Genomic DNA, 17,353 nt, shown 5'->3' on the forward strand with positions numbered 1-17,353 from the left:
ACAAGAACTAATCTAAAAACGAAAAAATGTCACAAAAAAACCCCATCAGATGTATTTGTCGATCTGTTATATTAACTTTTCAGTTAAAATATCCACAAAATCTTCTTCCGTGATTGATTCTTTTAATTGTTTTCTCATCCTTTCATCACCACAGAGGACGAGCGTGACAGGAGTGCCCGTCCTCAGCCTGCAGGGGGCTCTGGAATGGAATCCCGATGCGGACCCCATGCAGAACGAAGCCCTGGTGCAGATGTGGCTGGAGGTGAAGATCAAGCCGCTGCTGAAATCCATCACCAAACACTTCCTGACCTGCCTCAGCACCAAGAACTTCAGCTGCTCCACCTACCAGACTGTGTACGTCCATCTCTGTGTATCAGTGTGCTTCAGTGACCGCGGCAGCTTCTCATCCTCCTGTCTTTCCTTCCAGGGTGAGGGAGCTCAGCCTCTATTACTCTGAGATGGAACCAGTCAGACAGAAGTGGATCTACAGCTTCTTTATGTACCCCTTCCTGTCCGGAGACAGAGTCGCTGGTAACGCTTTTTATTCCCTTAAGCAATCTAACTTCTAATTAACTGGGAGAACAGATTCAAAGGCTTTATTCATCACATGCTCATTTTGTACATGCATTGTCATACACTGATTAACAAGGCCACTGTGAAATAAAAAGAAAGTACAATTAAATTAAAGAAAATATTGCAAAATCAAATATGTAGCATAACATTTTTTAAATATAAATAATTCTAAATCACGCTAACAAATTACATCCCATGAACTAAACAACAGAGCGACACTGAGCAAATAGTAATAAATCCCTGAACAGGAACAATGTAAATGCACTAACTAATAAAGAAATCACATAAACACTAACACGCAGTAAACATGTCTTCATATCCTACTGTCTAATTATCTTGCTGCTTTAAACTATAATATAAGTATATGAAAAACCTAATGAGTGATATTCAACGGTTTTCAAGATATGAATCATTCAGAAGTATTTGAGTCTAACTCGCACTTATTAAATTATTAATATTGTTGCTGCCAAAAATGAGTTCAGCTGCTTTATGTTACACCTGCAAAAAGATTTTCTTCAAATTAAAGAAACTTATCGAAGAGCAAATTATATATATTCCTTCTAGTTGTCATCCAAGACTATTACGCAAACATTTTTGGAAGAGAAGAATAAAATGTGCAAGGTGCGGCCTATTGTACAAAAGCGTCATGGTATGAGTAGTGACAGATTTAAACTGAGGCAACCTGAAACTAAAGCACATTGAGAAGAGCACATACCGTCCTTCCTCCTCCTTATGCAACTCCATAACATCACAGATCTGGATTCTTATTTGGCTCGGCACCAAATTGCACAAACTCATAAATATCAGTCCCCTAAACGTGTCTAATTAAAAAACATATCTATATATTCTCTGTGAAATCAAAGTAAAAAAAAGCCTCACATGTAAAAGAAAGTGTAAAATAAAATCCTATTTATCAGTATCTACTCCAACTTTTAATGCCCCTCCCCTCCACAAAATTTCATGGGATTCTAGTTTTTGCATAATCCTGCAAACAGACAAACAAACAAAAAATCTTTTGTCATATTCACTTTATATCAGAGTAGCCTGCGTGCAGCACAGTAGATTGAGATGCTTGGATATGAGACAGTATACGATGTATTTGTTCTCCTCTGTTTTGTTGATGTGTGTTTATTCGTGTGTAATCTCTGTGCAGGTTGTGCGCGTCGAAACGAGAGCAGCGAGGACTGGCTGATGAAGAATTTCGGTGCCTTCAGAGGCATGGCCCGTGTGAAGGATTTCTCCACTCTCAACATGCTCTTCAGTGGAGTGAGTTAACTTGATTTACAGGATTTACAGCCTCAGGGCACAAGAGAGCGGAGAATTCTAACAGCTGTTCCTCTCCAGAGACGTTCAGAGGAAACGTTCACCCTGTAGCGACCGGAGAACAACGTTTTGTAATTGTCCTTTTTTTTTTTTTTACATTCAAACCAAACGCAAACACATTCCCAACCTCCTCCTCTGTTCTCATCCACAGCTGGAGGTTCTTCATCTGTTGTCCCCGGCGCAAAAGGCCGAGCTACTGATGATGCCCGGGGTCCAAGGTTTGGACAACGGCACCTTAACGCTGATCTTCCACAGTTTGCTGACAGGGGGCCCTCGTCCCCCTCACCCTTCTCCCTCTCGCCCTCCTCCCACAATGAGCCCTGGCTACAACTGGACGACCCCTGGCCACAACTGGACGACCCCTGGCTACAACTGGACGAACCCTGCCCACAACTGGACGAACCCTGGCTTCAACTGGATGAGCCTTGGCCAACCCGTTACGAGTCCTAGTTTTCCAACCAACTATCCTCCACAACCTACATATAACCCTATGTCTCCACACCAAGGCATCAGAGAGGTACTGGGATGTTGCGTGTATTCTTCCAGGTCTTAAATTCCCAAATATAAAAAAAACAAGAGATAAAGAAATCTTAATCGTATCTTTTATCCTGTTTATATCCCGTATACATGATATTATATGATATTATGTTATAGTATTATTTTTTTTAATAATATTTCCACATGATTTTATGCATTTTTACTGAGTTATTGCTTTTTTACCGATGCTTCTTACTTTTTCTATCTCCTTGTTGCTTTCCCCGTTGGGCCAGAAAAACAAATCTCACCTCCACTATTTAATAACCACTGGTTTGTCCTGTAAAAAGCTTGTAATTCACCACTTGTGTCCCACTCACAGGTTGTAAACGGGTTCATGACGGCTTTCAAACCCATCGGGAGCTTCGTTCATGACTTTGTGTCCTTCACACGCGAGGTACAGTCGCTCACTCTCTGCATACACACATTCACACATAAACTGACGTACACATGTAAGTGACTCCTGATCTGCTGTGTTTCCCCAGAGAAACGTGTCAGAGATCAAAAGCACCACCCTGACCCAGTTCCTGCTCAACTGGACTCTGGCTGAGCTGGCAGACATGTATCGGCCGCACAACGCGTCCGTCGGCCCCGAGCTGCCAAAGTTCGATGTGACGAACGTGGAGGACTGGTACAAGCAGGTGGTGATGCCCGTGTTACGGAGGTTTTTGCCAAACTCTGGGGACCTGATGCATCAAAACATCAAACTCGCCTTCCACCAATTGTTGTAAGTCCAGATAAAATATTTGATTTTCCCTTTTATCCTGTTTAGCTCATTGTTTTTGTTTTACTTCACTGTTCAGCGGCAGTAGCAGATATTTTCTAAAGAAAGACCATAAAAATAACCTTGTAGTCTGCATTCCCTGCACCACAGATAGAAATTTATCAGAAAACATGACATCAAATCTATACAGATGTGTCTGTTGATGTGGTAAAAGGCCATAGCTTGTATTATTGTGTCATTGGCTCATTTTGGAGTTCTTCTGCCCCCTAGTGCTCAATTTCTTATACATGCTCCTTTAATTGAGGTCAGTCTGTGTTCCTGTGTAGTAACGTGGTGTGTTATTATGTCTTATAAAAGTGTGTGTCTTGTTTCTGTGCAGCTATCTGGACCATCAGAAGGACAATGAAACCTCTGAGATCCTGGATGTTTGTAGCATCACCCTTGATAAGAGCCCGTGTGGGGTGAGGCTTGATTTTATACGTTATTAATCCTACTTTAATCAATAATGAATGATGAGAATTCCGTGTACGTGGAGACTCAGTGCTCATATTATATATATATATAAATATATTTGTTTGTTTGCCGCCAGCTGACGAATGCAGTGGAGAACGTGGCCCACGTTTTACACTGCGCTGCTCGTTCCAACCTGACGATGACGGAGGAGACGATCATGAAGCTGATCATCGAGCTGACAAAACGTCTGAACTCACTGATGAAGGAGTTATCCACAACCGTGAGTATCACTCTATATGTTTATTATTCATTCATAATCATACATTTTCAGTGGTAGATGCATTTAATGTGATTTTCAATGGATCTTCAAAATAAAAGCCCTTTTCACTGTTTACAGATAGTGTTGATGTTAACACACTTTTTGATGAATACAAACTTCTGCTATTATATATTATATTTCAAAGCTGCATTTAATAAACTGCATTTAATTAACAAATTTATTTAGATTTCTTTTGCCTTTATAGACAATCACAGGCACAAAACTTTCACCAAAACCTTTTATTTCCGCAGCATTTTGAAATGAAAACTGAAATTTGCATCCCCCAGAACTTCAACCAGTTGGGCTCGGACCTTCACGAGATCTTCTCTGAGGCGGAATCTCCGTCTCTGACCCTGCAACACCTGCAGGACCCGGAGTTCATCAAGCTCTGGTTCAAGGTCAAGATGGTGCCCCTGCTGCCGGCCGTGCCCCCCCCCCTCCTCGCCTGCCTCAGCACCAAGAACTTCTCCTGCCCCGTCTTCCAAACCATGTGGGTTCACAGGTCCGAGCTGCTCATTTCAGTGCAGTACTTTAGTGTAGTAATTGTCATTTTGTGTTTGTGTCTCTATGTCCAGTGTCGCAGATCTCAGCAAACACATGAGTGTCTTGGATGCTGATCCAAAGTACAGTCACACAATCTATCACAACTTCATCTACCCCTCGCTGCTGAATAAACAAACCTCTGGTAAGCAAGCTGATGATCTTCATACGGAGTTAAAGACATATTTCATATTTTCATCCAGCATCTGCATAAAAATCTCAACACGACATTCTGTAAAATAATTGGATTTATAGATGGATGTATTTATATCTTTTCCTGAGCAAAATGTATCAAAAACATACACATAGTATATAGTATTATTTTGATTACTGATACATTAATATGTAACATTTTAGTGTGTGGTTCTTTAATATGGAGCGAATTTTAGCTGCTTTTTATACTTCCAGTACTTATTAAGTATTTTTTTAATATCAATACTATTTTAAAGCAGCATATCATTGTTTGAGTTGCAGTTTAATTTATAATAGTAAATTGTATTTTTAAAATGTATTGTTTTTTCTACATATAGTAACTGATAAAGTAGAAATTAGTATGTTGAATGAAATGGAAATATGCAAGTACGTACAAGTACTCCAAATTTGTACTCAGGTGCAGAAGTCGAGTTTATGTCCTTAGTTACGTCTGAATTGTTCTTCCTCTTTATCAGGAATGAAATGATGATGTAATCTGGTTAATTTCAAATATATGAATTCTGTTCTGTGCTCATGTTTCAGATCCAAACTGCCTCACAGCCAATAGCAGCGCAGAATGGCTGAAGAAGACCTTTGGCTACTTCTCCAGATTCGCCTTCATCACTGACTTCTACAAGCTGAACCCAAACTTCTCTGGGGTAAGAACATGCAGTAAATACTTTGTCCCCTGAAGTACTGCTCGAGTGAAGCCGTGTAGTAAACTGTAGATATTGTCTCCTGTCCTGTGATCAGCTGGAGGTTCTTCACCTCCTCACTCCCAAACAAATAGCAGAGATGCTGCTGGTGCCGCTCAGGGCTCCTCCGGAGAAAGATGTCGTCATCAACCGAGTGTTTGACTTCCTGATGGGGTCTCCTGAAAAGTTTGCAGGGGTCTTACACCACCTGCCTCAGCTCGCCATGATGGTAAACTCTAATCCAACACATCCCCCCCATCCTGCACATTAAACTGTAGCTGTGCTGTATGATTAAAATATTTCATTTCTCAGGTCAATACATCCTGTGATGTCTTCAAACAAATGTGAGTACTTTTACTTTGATAACTTGCATGATGTTATTCTTCAAATTAGCCAAGTTTACGATATCGACAGTGGGTGTTATTGTTAAGATTGGATTTTTTGATCATGTGAGCCATGACATAAATCAACATACACGTACTTTCATGTCACAATATTGAATTTAATTATCAATTATTTATTAATTTAATTGTCATTAGAAGGTAAATTATGTGGAAATTAATGGAGTTAAAGTTTCAGGTGTGAAATAGAGAAACAAGGTTTTATCGATACAAAACTCAAAAGCTTGAGAATCGCTGTATAAATGTACTTATTATGAATTTATACTTATTATTATTAACTATTTGTTCATCTATTTGTGGGTTTTTCGCCGAGTATCTCAGAACGTTGTGATAAGATTTCAGTAAAATTTGGTAGAAAATTGGGTCATGGGTCTTTTTCTATATATTTAATTAACAAATTCAAAAAGTTGTGTAGTTTTGATGAGCTCTCAGGGTTCGATGTTAAATGTTTGTGTTTGTTACTCGTCAGTTTTGTGCGACTGTACGAGGCCGTTCCGTCTCTTCCTCCGGACATCGAGCCGGTCGTCTGGGCCGGAATAGACCAACTGATTAGAGTTGCACCAGATGGTCAGTCTCACTTTTTAACACATTTACTCACAATTAACTCACAAATACAATTCAAGCTTTTATCTCTATTTAAATGTTTATTTTATTGTCTAGTGTTAACTGAGTGTTTTGTGTGTCTGTTTGAACAGAATGTGTTCCAGCCAACATCACGGTGAGATTTCTTACTAAATTGGCTCAAATTGTATTTCCAATTAATTAATTCATCACTTTAATATTTTGTTCTGATTATATTCTTGCAATATTTTCTTTTAAATGTATTTCATCTTTCATCCACAGTGCCCAGTTACTCACTTCAATGGTAAGAACTCAGTTTTTATACCATTTATCACTCATGACATCATTTTAAGTTCTTTTAGAGTTTTAACTTGATGTTTTTCTTTTCACAGCCTCACACGTCTGCAGACGAGTCAACAGGTATTCATATTATATTATTACATGTTTATAGCAGAACTGTTGGAACCGTCTCTGATGTGTATTTGTTGGTTTTCTCAGCTCGGACCTGGAGCTTCACTTGAACACTTACACCTCTATGTCCGTCTCCTGTAATTTTACCCTGGAGAAATATGCATGTGCAAAGGTGAGTCGAAATTTGGAATAAAAAAAAAATGTATATGGTATTTGTGCAACTTGCTGTCTGTGGCTAAATAAACTAAATGACCGTGTCTGGCGTGCAGCTGGAGAACTTCACAGCCAATCAGCTGGCGTCTCTGCTCAAGTGCGACCTGCCTGGAAACAGCAGCCACTCCAAAATGCTGTGGAAGATGCTGCTCACGAAACTCTCCAACGTCCTGGACCCAGCTCTGGACCTGCTGGCCAACGCGGTGAGTCGCTTTTTAACCCTAACGATGATTCAAATGTTCAACACCTGAAATGAGTTCGAAGGATGTTCCTCGTGATTTAACCAAACGGTCTCGCTCGCAGTCGATGACCATGTTGGGTCCGTCAGTGTTGGAGGTGCTGGATGTGATCGGCGAGATCAGAGTGTCGCTGCTGACTGACGAGCAGCTGATGAACAGCAGTGAGATCAGGAAGTGGTTCTCCGGACGCCTGGACGCGTTCCTGCCGTCTGCGTCTGTGAGGTTCCTGCGCTGTCTGAGCCACAGGAACCTCAGCTGTCAGTCGTACCAGCAAATGTAAGTAATCAGGGATAGAGGTGTGTGATGGGATCGTCCTTCCATCCGTGCTTCCTATCCTTGTGAACACTTTGAGGGAATTCCTTTAAATTCAGTCCACACATTCACTTGGCCTCAAAGATGAACTGATTAGAATTTAGAGGTCAAACCGTTGCCTTGTGAACACGTTATCTTAAAAACGCCCTGAGATAATCCTTTCAAATTTGGCACAATTGTTCAGTTGGATTCAGATATCAACTGATTGGATTTGGTTGGTCAAAGGTCAAAGGTTAAGGTCACGGTGGCCTCACAAAACATGATTGGTTGGCGGAGGCAGGGAGGTAATTTATCTTGGATGAAAGAATAACAGGGATGTGTCTCAAGTGTTTCTTCCATCCAACGATTCTGTGTTCTGATGTGAGATGTTTGACCCTTGTGATGATCCCATCTGGGAAATCCACTTCTCGATTAAATCATCTCTGTGTGTGATTCTATCATCAGACTGCAGGTGTTTATCCACCATTTTGATCACGTGACCTTAAAACAGAAGCACGTGGTCTTGAAGAACTTCATCATCCCTCTCCTGTCACAACCTCACTCAGGTACTCGCTGCCCTGAATCACCATGAAGCTGCGACTGCTTTCAGATATTCTGTACAGAAATGTGTTAACGCCCTTCACATGCATCTCTTCATCTCCGTGTTGCTCCAGGTCCAGGTTGTGTGAACGGCTCCGGAAACAGTACAGAGTGGCTGAAGAAGAATCTCGGCCCATTTTCAGCGTTCTTGTCTCTCGCTGAGCTTCTGGATCTCAACCCACGCTTCAACGCTGTAAGGGCAGACAACAAAGAATTAAAAGAATTGGCCGATCCCGGTATTGCCTTGTTATTTCCAGCAGTTGTAAACTTTTTCCTCCTTCCTTCGTGTCTCTTTAGATGGAGGCCCTGCGCCTCCTGACTCCAAAGCAGAGTGCGGAGCTGCTGGTGTCGACTCATCCTTCGCTCCTGGACAAAGAGGTCATCATCAATAAGCTGTTTGATTTCCTGACCGAGGCTCCTGAGCAAAACAAAATTCCAGAGTTCATGTTCTTCCTCAACATGTTCCTCCAAGAGGTAAAACAGAGCCCAGATCTTTGCCTTCAGAAACCTTTGCACCGCTTCTTAAAATAATCATCTGTGTTCTCTGCTTTTCAAGGGAAATCTTTCCTGCTCATCGTACAAAACACTGTAAGTTCATGTCTGATTACAGTATGTTGGGGTTTTCAGATTAATAATTAAAGCATTGTGATGTTAACTCCACATGTGTTGGTGTTCCAGGTTTACCAGAGTGGATATGGCCCTGACTGAAGTTTCTCCTGATGTAGCTTCAAACATCACCTACAGCAAGGTGGTCTTGTCACAGCACCTTCCACCGGGTGAGAAACAGTTTGTCAAATCATATTAACTCACACAGACACAGTTCATCTTTTTGTGACCGACTTTATTAATCCTATCGCCTCAAACTTTACTTTCCTACTTTCTACTTTTTTACTTTAAGACATTTCCTGTTTTTTTTATAATGACGGCACAAGTCAATGAAATGGAAATATTCCAGTTGTTTGTTATTGTTTTTGCATCCTATCCCCAAAAATTCATAAAGCACAATCTCAAACTAGAATTCCTCTCAGTAGCGCAGACACCTCCGCCAACGTTCTTATTAAATTCAATCCAGCTGCACCAAAATGTACAAACTCGTAGATCCTCTAAAAATGATCCTCTATTTATTTAACCAAGACCCATTAATTATTCCCTGGGAAATCAGTGAAAATGTCAGACAACGTAATGTTCCTGCATCAAACTTTTTGTCTGGATCTGTGACTTAACTTCGTGGCTTCTTTCTTGGCCCATGTTCCATCTTGCCACTTAAATTCGTGTAAATCTGTGTAGTAGTTTTTACGTTATCCTGCTGACAAACAAACAAACCAACAGAGGTAAATATCAACGTGGGACTAAATGAAATACAATCGGTTCTTTGTCATTTCTCTGTGAGAGAAGTTGTTTAATGATTTTCTTGAATCTGATGCTTTGTTCTTTGACATTAGTTGGATTGTGAAAAACACAAACAAGACCTATTTTATTTTTCATTGCATTGAGATAATGTCTGTGGCAGTTAACTGGTGTATAACACTGAACCATTTGGGTTTTTGAAATACATCTGAAAAGGTATGTTTACTGAGAAATCACAATTTACTGTGTACATGAAACTTACTTAACAAACTGTTTTTTTCTTTTCTTCCTCGGAACATTTCTTTATTTTCACATCAATGCATTTTAATACGTATATTTTAACTATACCATGAAGTAACTGTCATTGATCTGTGTCTTTATAGGTTGCATCATATACAGTGGAAATGTAAGTAAATGTGGTTTTGGTATGTTCTCTATATTTTCTCATTATTTAATGATAAAAGTCACATAACCATCTCAACCTTCTTCCCACAGTGCAGCGTAACTATAACAAATGGTAAGTTACTCTGCATATGAAATAAATGTTTAAAGTTATTAAATATTTTAATGTTTATCATCAACATGATTTAATTTATCTGTTTGTTTCCTCAACAGAAACCGACATTTGTAGTGGAGTGAACAGGTGAGCTCCAGAAAACACAAACTATGATCATGTTTATAAAGTAAATATAATAATAATTCTCAAATCCTTTAAACCACAGCACGGAGCTGCAGCTGCTTCTGTCCAGCGGCAAGATGGAGGGACGTCTGTGTGACTTCGCCGTCGAGGAATTTGCTTGTGCCTCGGTAAGATTACGATATAAAGATCCTAAAAGTTGAAAATAATAAAAAAATAAAAACACTGTTTGTCGGTGTATTGTTTCTCACCTGCTCTTCCATCACACAGCTGTCAGCGCTAACCGCAGAACATCTGGCTGCGTTGCTGATGTGTAACCGCTCGTCAAACTCCAGCGGATCCAGACCCGTCTGGAAGCTTCTCCTCTCCAAAGCCTCCCAGGTGCTGAATGGAGCTCTGGATCTTCTCGCCAACAAGGTACAACACAGCGGTTCTCCTCATTTGTACCATTTACAGTCATGCACATTGTTAAAATGCACAAACGTTTCCCAATATATCAAACTCTGTGTCCAAGAGTGTGTGTTTTTGGATTTGGTAAAATATGAATTTCCTTTTGTATCGACCATAAGCTGTCTGCAAAGATGGATGACGTATCTCCACTTCCTCTAAAAATGAAGCTAAAATTTGGATATGGGTGCAGCCATCTTGCTTTTATATATAATTTAGAACCAGAGACTGTGCAGTAGTGACGTCTCAGCCTGTTTTCATATCATCAGATAACGAATTAAAACCAAATTTACTGGAAATGTTAACAAAAATGACAGTGATCATCTTTGAGAAAACTTTATTTGACGTGTACTATGACTTTTTACTTTTTAGTCCATGTCCCATCCACTAACATGGACCAGGCTGCATTTATTTACCAATAGATCATCATGTCCTCCATATTTATACACAGTCTATCATACTGAGAGAGTTTTTTAAATCCTTTCTTTTAGACTCTGGACCCCAGAAATCCTGCGTTGTCAATGGTTCTGGATTCCATACGAGAAATCCGATTGGACGTCTTAGACATGCTCAGCATCAACCACCCGGCGCTCATCCAGCTGTGGTTCGACCGCCGACTTCGCCCGCTCCTGTCGGCGGTTTCCCCGGACTTCCTGTCATGTGTCGTCACGAAGGGACTGAACTGCAGCACCTACCAACGCATGTGAGCAGCACCGACACGTTTCCTGTGACCTTTAACCTCTTTGCTCTGATGAAGTTTTCAGAATATTGTCGCCCTCTGCATTTATCTTCTTGTTTTTAACTCAGTCTGCAGATCTTGAGTCAGCTCCGGCCAAACATGACTTTGGCCAAGCAGAAGTCTGTCTACGTACACTTCATCAAGGTTTTCCTGACCAGGAACAACACTGAAGGTACGTGTCAGAGTTCAGATCAATGTTTGAAAGCAACATAAGTTAAAGTCCATAGCGATGAATGAGACACGTTTGGATCTCAGCTGCATCTCTTGCCTGGACCTTTGACCTTTGACCTTCATCTGTAAACAGCTTTTTAAATAAACTTCTGGTTTTGTGTTTCAGACCCGAGCTGCAGCTCCAACACCAACAACTCTGGAGAATGGCTGCAGAAGAACCTGGGAGGTTTCTCTGACCTCCTCTCGTTCCCTGAACTTCAGATGCTCTACGCCAACTTCTCAGCGGTACTTTCTGCTGCATTGAGTCTCCTGATTATTTTCTATATAACCTGTTTTTTGTGTTTATGTGATATATATGTGTATGTCTGTGCTCATGCAGTTGCAAGCGTTGCCTCAGCTGACAGTTCTGCAGCTGGCACAGATGTCCTCCACCCCTGGTCAGATCAAATCTGCTGCCCAGGTCCACATGGTGATGAAATACGTCCCCAGCCAACAGCTCGCTGCTTTCTTTGATACGTTCTCACCTGCTACCATGGTGAGTGAGCGTCATACCTACAATCCTCTGAGATTATAACTTTAAATGGTATTTAAATCAATAGAAATCAAGTAAGACTACAACTCAGTGTTTTAGAGTCTTTCTCTCTGTGGTTCCTGTTTCCTTTAATCTTTCTTTATCTGTTCTCTTCCTCTGCAGGCCCATGTGAACATGATCCCCCCGCCGGTGAGGTCGGCCATGTTGCAGGTTGTGTTTGATCGAGCAAACCTGTCCAATGACTCGGTGAGTGACTCGGCTGTGATGCCGTGGCTCCTCATTCGGCTGCAGCCGCTGCTGGTGGATCTGTTACCGCGCCACGTTGCATCGTTCTTCACGATTCTGACCGGAAGGAACTGCAGCATCGAGGAGCAGGGGTATGTCGGGATGTTTATTATTCACTTTACTTTAGCTGAATTTTTCAAATGTTTGAAGTGAAAGTCAAGTTAATGGGAAAGTGATCTCAGACTTTTAGAGCCCACTGTATATCAGAAACAAAAAAGATCCATTGCCTTATTTTTTATTGTTTCATTTTCAGAGTCATGGAACTAAATTCAACAATCTCATCTCTCAGCAATGAGACGAAGGAAGAAATCTACAGCAACATCATTCAGATGCTCAGAGGTAAAGAAATCACACCGGAAGAAAATTAGTACTAAAGAAATCCTGGATCTGCCCGTTTATCTTTTAATATCTGTTTATACACCAGCCTCCACTTATGGACGGGGATTTAAAATAGAGTTTTGATTTTAATTGTATTCAGTTATTTCATCTTAACTTCCTCTGTGCTGTGTTGCTCTGTATTTGCGTTTAAAATTTGAAAACCTTTACTTCACCATCTCTGAAACCAAACTTTCACTCCTGGTTTTAACCCACTCACCTCTTTCACTTTCTCTTATTCAAGGACCAAAACCTCTCCAATGCTACGGCGACAACTACAACCGCAGTTACTACAGCTTCCTGCAGAGCAGGTTCATGGGATTCCAGTTCCCCAACCTGACCACCTTCCTGTCGCTCATGCCTCACAACAAAATGCCACAGGTGGATGTCCAGTAATGATAGAAGCCTGTGTGAAGACGAAAGTAGAAACCAAATGAGGAGAATGACTTATTTCCCGTCTTGTTCTCCTAGTTGTTGAACTCCATGCCTCCGGCGGCTCTTGGGGATTACCTCCGTCGTCCTGACATCGTCGACAGTGATGCGCAGCTCTGTGTCCTCTTCAACAGCTACAGCCAGACACCAGAGTTCCTGGAGAAGGTATGTACCACAAAAACAAATACACAAAGAAACCTCAGTGAGTTTATGATATAACCTTATGCATGTGTGTATTCGCTACAGGAGTCTCTCCCTGCGGCGGTGAGGCGGCCCACGCTGCCTTGCGTCTGGCCGATGGCTCTCAGCAGCTCCAAGAGGTCAGAGGTCAACGTCTGGTTTGACCGAAGCCTCAAAAACTACTATGAATTCCTCACAAAGAGTCTGATCAGCCCCAGCACCACAGACAACGCCACCTGTGTGGCCTTCCAAAAGCTGTACGTATGATGTACACACCTTTTTAAAATACATGAATGCAATAATAAGTATATATTGCATATAAAAACACAAACTTAATATACATTTGCATATCCCCTTTTATCTGGAAGGGCTAAGTACAAACTGTATAGCTTCTTTCAGACATGCACTGAAGTCTGGACATTTCCCTGGAGGAGCTGTTTGTGAGAACACAAATGTTCCAGACAGTTTTGTGGCATGTAAATCTATCTGGTAATAGCTAGATACCATTATGTTAATAAACCTTTTGGGGTTTTATTTTACTTTTTCAGATAATATACACATTTACAAGCACCTACTGGCCTTTTCATGTGAAGATCTTTAGGGTGTAAATGATCAACATGAAGGTGTATTGAAACCAATAATATGCTTTCTTACCTTCTGCAATCTAGTGATTTTAAAATAAAATGTGATTAAATTGTTGTTTTATTTCAGCGTCTCGGTTCTTGGCGACTACAACTACACAGCTGCGGACTTTGTGAGGCGAGACGTGTTCACCAGCATCAGGTCCTACCTCAACTCAGGTCAGTCTGCAGATCCAGTCAGATGAGATTAGATAAGATGAGATAAGGTAAATAAATTCTTACAATGAAATGAAATGAAATAAATTGATCAATGAACCTGATCCCTCATCTGCCACCGACAGACTTATGGATTTATGCAAAGTACAACAGGTTACATTTATAATTTATGATGTTTTTAGTATTACATAGGATTGAAGAAATCATTTTTTCATGGTCATACCAGAAAATGATTTTAAATGTAGACAAATATTGCCCAGAATTATTCAATTTTATTCCTTATATTTGCTGTATTTTTAAGTATATAAACTCCACAATTTGACTTATTTTGCCCGGACCTGGATAAACTACAGAAAATGAATCAACTGACTAAAAATAATAATATTTTAGTTTCTCCTAAAAATCAATTTGAAACAAAGACAGATACCCTGGTATTGTTTTGTATTGAAAATAATTTTTCCATTAATATCAGACTTGAACAAAATGGTCCGTACAGAAACATTTCAATCAGTCTTCTTCTATTTGTAAAGTTAGTTTTACTTATGTCAGTATAATTTCTCAAATTAAAACGTTTATAATGTTCCGCTGTAGCGACGGTGCCCAGATGTTATAACTCCAGCGACCCGGAGCTGAACTCTACAGCCTGGTTCGCTGACTACATCGGCTCCTTCTCTCCTTTCCTCACTCTGGGCGATCTCCAGGCGTTTGGATCACAGCAGGTACGGAACTCGTTTTTAAACCACAACACAGGTTGAATAAAGAAATAAGTGAGGATAGGTTGATGATGTTTAGATTTGCTGCTCAGTTCCTCGCCCTCCCTCCTCCCCGCAGGTCATCCAGGTGTTCACCGTGAATCCGCAGAACATCGCCCTCTTCAACAACTCGGTGTTTCAGCTCAACTTCACCAACTACTACACCGAGCTTGTGTATCTGCAGGACAGCAACTTCAACCCCATACTGTGAGTCTCAGCTGGTGAAACGTGTTTGACCCTCCAGATGTCTTCTCCCCTAAATCCCTTCTTCTTCTTCTTCTCTCTCTCTCTCTCTCTCTCTCTCTCTCTCTCTCTCTCTCTGCAGTTTGCCTCTGGTGTTTCGCTGTGCCGCTCCTGGGGAAGCGTTCAGTCAGCTGTCTGAGGAGCTGAGTGTTATAGTGCTGAGCACCCTGACCGACATCTGTACAGACCTGGATCCACAGGTAGAGCATGATGTGTTAGCAGGGGATTAACTGGTTAGTCAAAGGTCAAAGGTCATGGTGAAAACATGAGTTTAGCCTCTTGAACATCATCTCAAATCTGCCTTCAAGGAGATGGCTCCTTTTTGACCAGTTGTCACTTGGACTCAAAGATGAACTGATTAGTTTTTAGTGTGCAAAGGTCAAAGGTCACTGTGAAAATGTATGTAGCCTGAAACTGGTGGAGGGCGATGATTTAACTTCCAGCTCCCGTTGCCATGGTGAGGACCGAGGTGTAGTTTATGACGCATAACTGAATTTGTAAAAACATGAATTGCAGGTGTGCTGAAGCTTCCATGTTGTACCTGTACAGTGAATACACTCTGAATATGTTTCTTCTTTGATGGTAGATCTCTGCAGCTTTGGCGGGTAACTTCGGTGACAAAATTGATGCCGCGAATATCGCTTCCCTCGGCAACGAGAGCAGCAGCCTGTCCATGGGCCAGCTCAAGTCAATAAGTGCTGAGGACCTGCTTGCGGCGCTGAGCGTCCTCAGCGCAGTGATGGGCTGGAACGAGGGTCAGGCCAAGGCCATTATCCAGGCCATTCTGTCGTCGGGGAAAATGCAGGTAACTGTCCGTCTGTCACCGTTTGCTTCACTCCACTGTGGTTTGATTCGAGATGTTACCATCATCATCTTCATCATGTTCCCCTCGTCTTCCTCTCACCAGATCAACAGCTCTTCGACGTTGATCATGCTGGGCTCTCTGGTTGTGGGTTGTCCCACCACAGTGTTCACCAGCATCAACGGCTCCGAGCTTATTATTGCGGCTCAAGATTCTGCTTTCCTGGTCAACCTGATGTCCGCCCCGCAGATCGTCCAGCAGATCTTCGTCGCTCAGGTACAACAGTCACATCTCGGCTCGCAGGATAAATGCAGAAGATGCTGATCAGTATAAACAGCTTTTTATTTATATTGTCCGAAATCACACATATGACATCCTCTGTCTCGAGAGCCTTAATTCAGGAAAGACAAAACCTCACATGCACAAAAAGTCTTGAAATGTGCAGTTCAGACAACTGCACATTTACAATTTGGAGAAACAGATTCACGGTTATTGGGCTTGTGAGCAGAAATGACGTACGTGTTTATTTGCATTTTCACCGCAGACACATTCAGGCCACATTTGAACGGCAGGTGTGAACTGACGTGATTTCCCCGTGTTCCCCTCAGATCGTGGCAGTGAACAGCAACAGCGAGGCGATCATAGAGAATGTTCCGGATTCAATGGCCACTGAGATCCCTCGAGCTCAGCTGCTGGGCCTCTCCAACAAAGACAGCGTTATCAAAAAGCTCAACAAGAAGAAATGGAAGCGGCAGCAGGTAGAGCGACGCAGCATGTGAAATACACACGTGTGTAGGCAACACGCCTGCTGTCGGTCATTACATGTCACGTGTCTTCCATTAGGTGGAGTTATTCTTCAGTCTCATAGCTGTGGAAACTTCAACTGCGGTGCTGGGAGGTGCAAACAAGTGAGTTTCAGTCGGAAAATAAATATCGTGTATGATTTTCAGTATGTGCATACGATTACAAACTGTGTGTGTGTGTGTGTGTGTGTGTGTGTAGTTTGTCCTCCTCTGTGCTACAAGGGTTCACCTGCACTGGAGTGAGGAGCGTTAAAAAGGTGCAGATCAAGAAGCTGGTTAAAGCGTGTCGGAGAAAAGGCAAGAGGAAGGTCAAACTGGTGGAGACTCAGGTGAGAGACGTCCCCTTGAAGCTTGAAGCTTGAAATCGCTGCTTCCTGCTTCAGTAAAGGTGAAAGTGACTCTGTCCTTGTCTCCCCACAGCTGACGTGCATGTACAACTACATTAAAGACGACTCGGACGTCGCCAGCTTCAACCTCTATCCCCCTGACGTGCTTCTGTACTACGAGTGAGTTTTGGACTAAAGCTAGAAACCGGCGAAGCTGCAGTTCATGTTAGTCACTGTTTCCGTTTCTCTCTCCCTACAGTTACTCTCTGGTGCCACAGGCCAGCTGCAGGTCGTATTTTGAACAGCTGGCGGACGCAGACTTCACCGTCTTCTCCTCCGACCTCAGCTACAAACGTACGGCTCTGTTCGATAACGCCAGGAGCTGCCTGGTGAGTCCGCGAACAACAAACACAACA

The 17,353-nt window shown here is 41.8% G+C and overlaps 1 protein-coding gene across 1 annotated transcript in view; it reads left to right on the forward strand.

Moving 5' to 3' along the window:
* Positions 1-17,353, forward strand: part of LOC118122327 — a 30,168-nt gene that overhangs the window by 7,249 nt on the left and 5,566 nt on the right. Inside the window, exons 6-55 of the mRNA XM_047342395.1 lie at positions 155-354; positions 428-531; positions 1,727-1,839; positions 2,048-2,413; positions 2,753-2,827; positions 2,916-3,157; positions 3,534-3,615; positions 3,744-3,887; positions 4,214-4,416; positions 4,502-4,611; positions 5,202-5,317; positions 5,412-5,582; positions 5,666-5,697; positions 6,224-6,321; positions 6,450-6,472; positions 6,598-6,619; positions 6,708-6,735; positions 6,814-6,898; positions 6,996-7,142; positions 7,243-7,454; positions 7,935-8,035; positions 8,144-8,262; positions 8,367-8,543; positions 8,626-8,657; positions 8,748-8,845; positions 9,800-9,822; positions 9,912-9,933; positions 10,032-10,059; positions 10,139-10,223; positions 10,324-10,470; positions 10,992-11,203; positions 11,308-11,411; positions 11,577-11,695; positions 11,790-11,945; positions 12,105-12,319; positions 12,481-12,566; positions 12,847-12,983; positions 13,074-13,199; positions 13,281-13,471; positions 13,926-14,014; positions 14,603-14,730; positions 14,843-14,970; positions 15,089-15,206; positions 15,593-15,811; positions 15,914-16,084; positions 16,417-16,566; positions 16,652-16,716; positions 16,811-16,940; positions 17,032-17,117; positions 17,197-17,326. Of these exons, the coding sequence (XP_047198351.1) occupies positions 155-354; positions 428-531; positions 1,727-1,839; positions 2,048-2,413; positions 2,753-2,827; positions 2,916-3,157; positions 3,534-3,615; positions 3,744-3,887; positions 4,214-4,416; positions 4,502-4,611; positions 5,202-5,317; positions 5,412-5,582; positions 5,666-5,697; positions 6,224-6,321; positions 6,450-6,472; positions 6,598-6,619; positions 6,708-6,735; positions 6,814-6,898; positions 6,996-7,142; positions 7,243-7,454; positions 7,935-8,035; positions 8,144-8,262; positions 8,367-8,543; positions 8,626-8,657; positions 8,748-8,845; positions 9,800-9,822; positions 9,912-9,933; positions 10,032-10,059; positions 10,139-10,223; positions 10,324-10,470; positions 10,992-11,203; positions 11,308-11,411; positions 11,577-11,695; positions 11,790-11,945; positions 12,105-12,319; positions 12,481-12,566; positions 12,847-12,983; positions 13,074-13,199; positions 13,281-13,471; positions 13,926-14,014; positions 14,603-14,730; positions 14,843-14,970; positions 15,089-15,206; positions 15,593-15,811; positions 15,914-16,084; positions 16,417-16,566; positions 16,652-16,716; positions 16,811-16,940; positions 17,032-17,117; positions 17,197-17,326 (6,165 nt within the window). The remainder of the gene's footprint in view (positions 1-154; positions 355-427; positions 532-1,726; positions 1,840-2,047; positions 2,414-2,752; positions 2,828-2,915; positions 3,158-3,533; positions 3,616-3,743; positions 3,888-4,213; positions 4,417-4,501; positions 4,612-5,201; positions 5,318-5,411; positions 5,583-5,665; positions 5,698-6,223; positions 6,322-6,449; positions 6,473-6,597; positions 6,620-6,707; positions 6,736-6,813; positions 6,899-6,995; positions 7,143-7,242; positions 7,455-7,934; positions 8,036-8,143; positions 8,263-8,366; positions 8,544-8,625; positions 8,658-8,747; positions 8,846-9,799; positions 9,823-9,911; positions 9,934-10,031; positions 10,060-10,138; positions 10,224-10,323; positions 10,471-10,991; positions 11,204-11,307; positions 11,412-11,576; positions 11,696-11,789; positions 11,946-12,104; positions 12,320-12,480; positions 12,567-12,846; positions 12,984-13,073; positions 13,200-13,280; positions 13,472-13,925; positions 14,015-14,602; positions 14,731-14,842; positions 14,971-15,088; positions 15,207-15,592; positions 15,812-15,913; positions 16,085-16,416; positions 16,567-16,651; positions 16,717-16,810; positions 16,941-17,031; positions 17,118-17,196; positions 17,327-17,353) is intronic.

Source organism: Hippoglossus stenolepis, chromosome 2 (assembly GCF_022539355.2).
Source record: "Hippoglossus stenolepis isolate QCI-W04-F060 chromosome 2, HSTE1.2, whole genome shotgun sequence".
NCBI lineage: Eukaryota > Metazoa > Chordata > Actinopteri > Pleuronectiformes > Pleuronectidae > Hippoglossus > Hippoglossus stenolepis.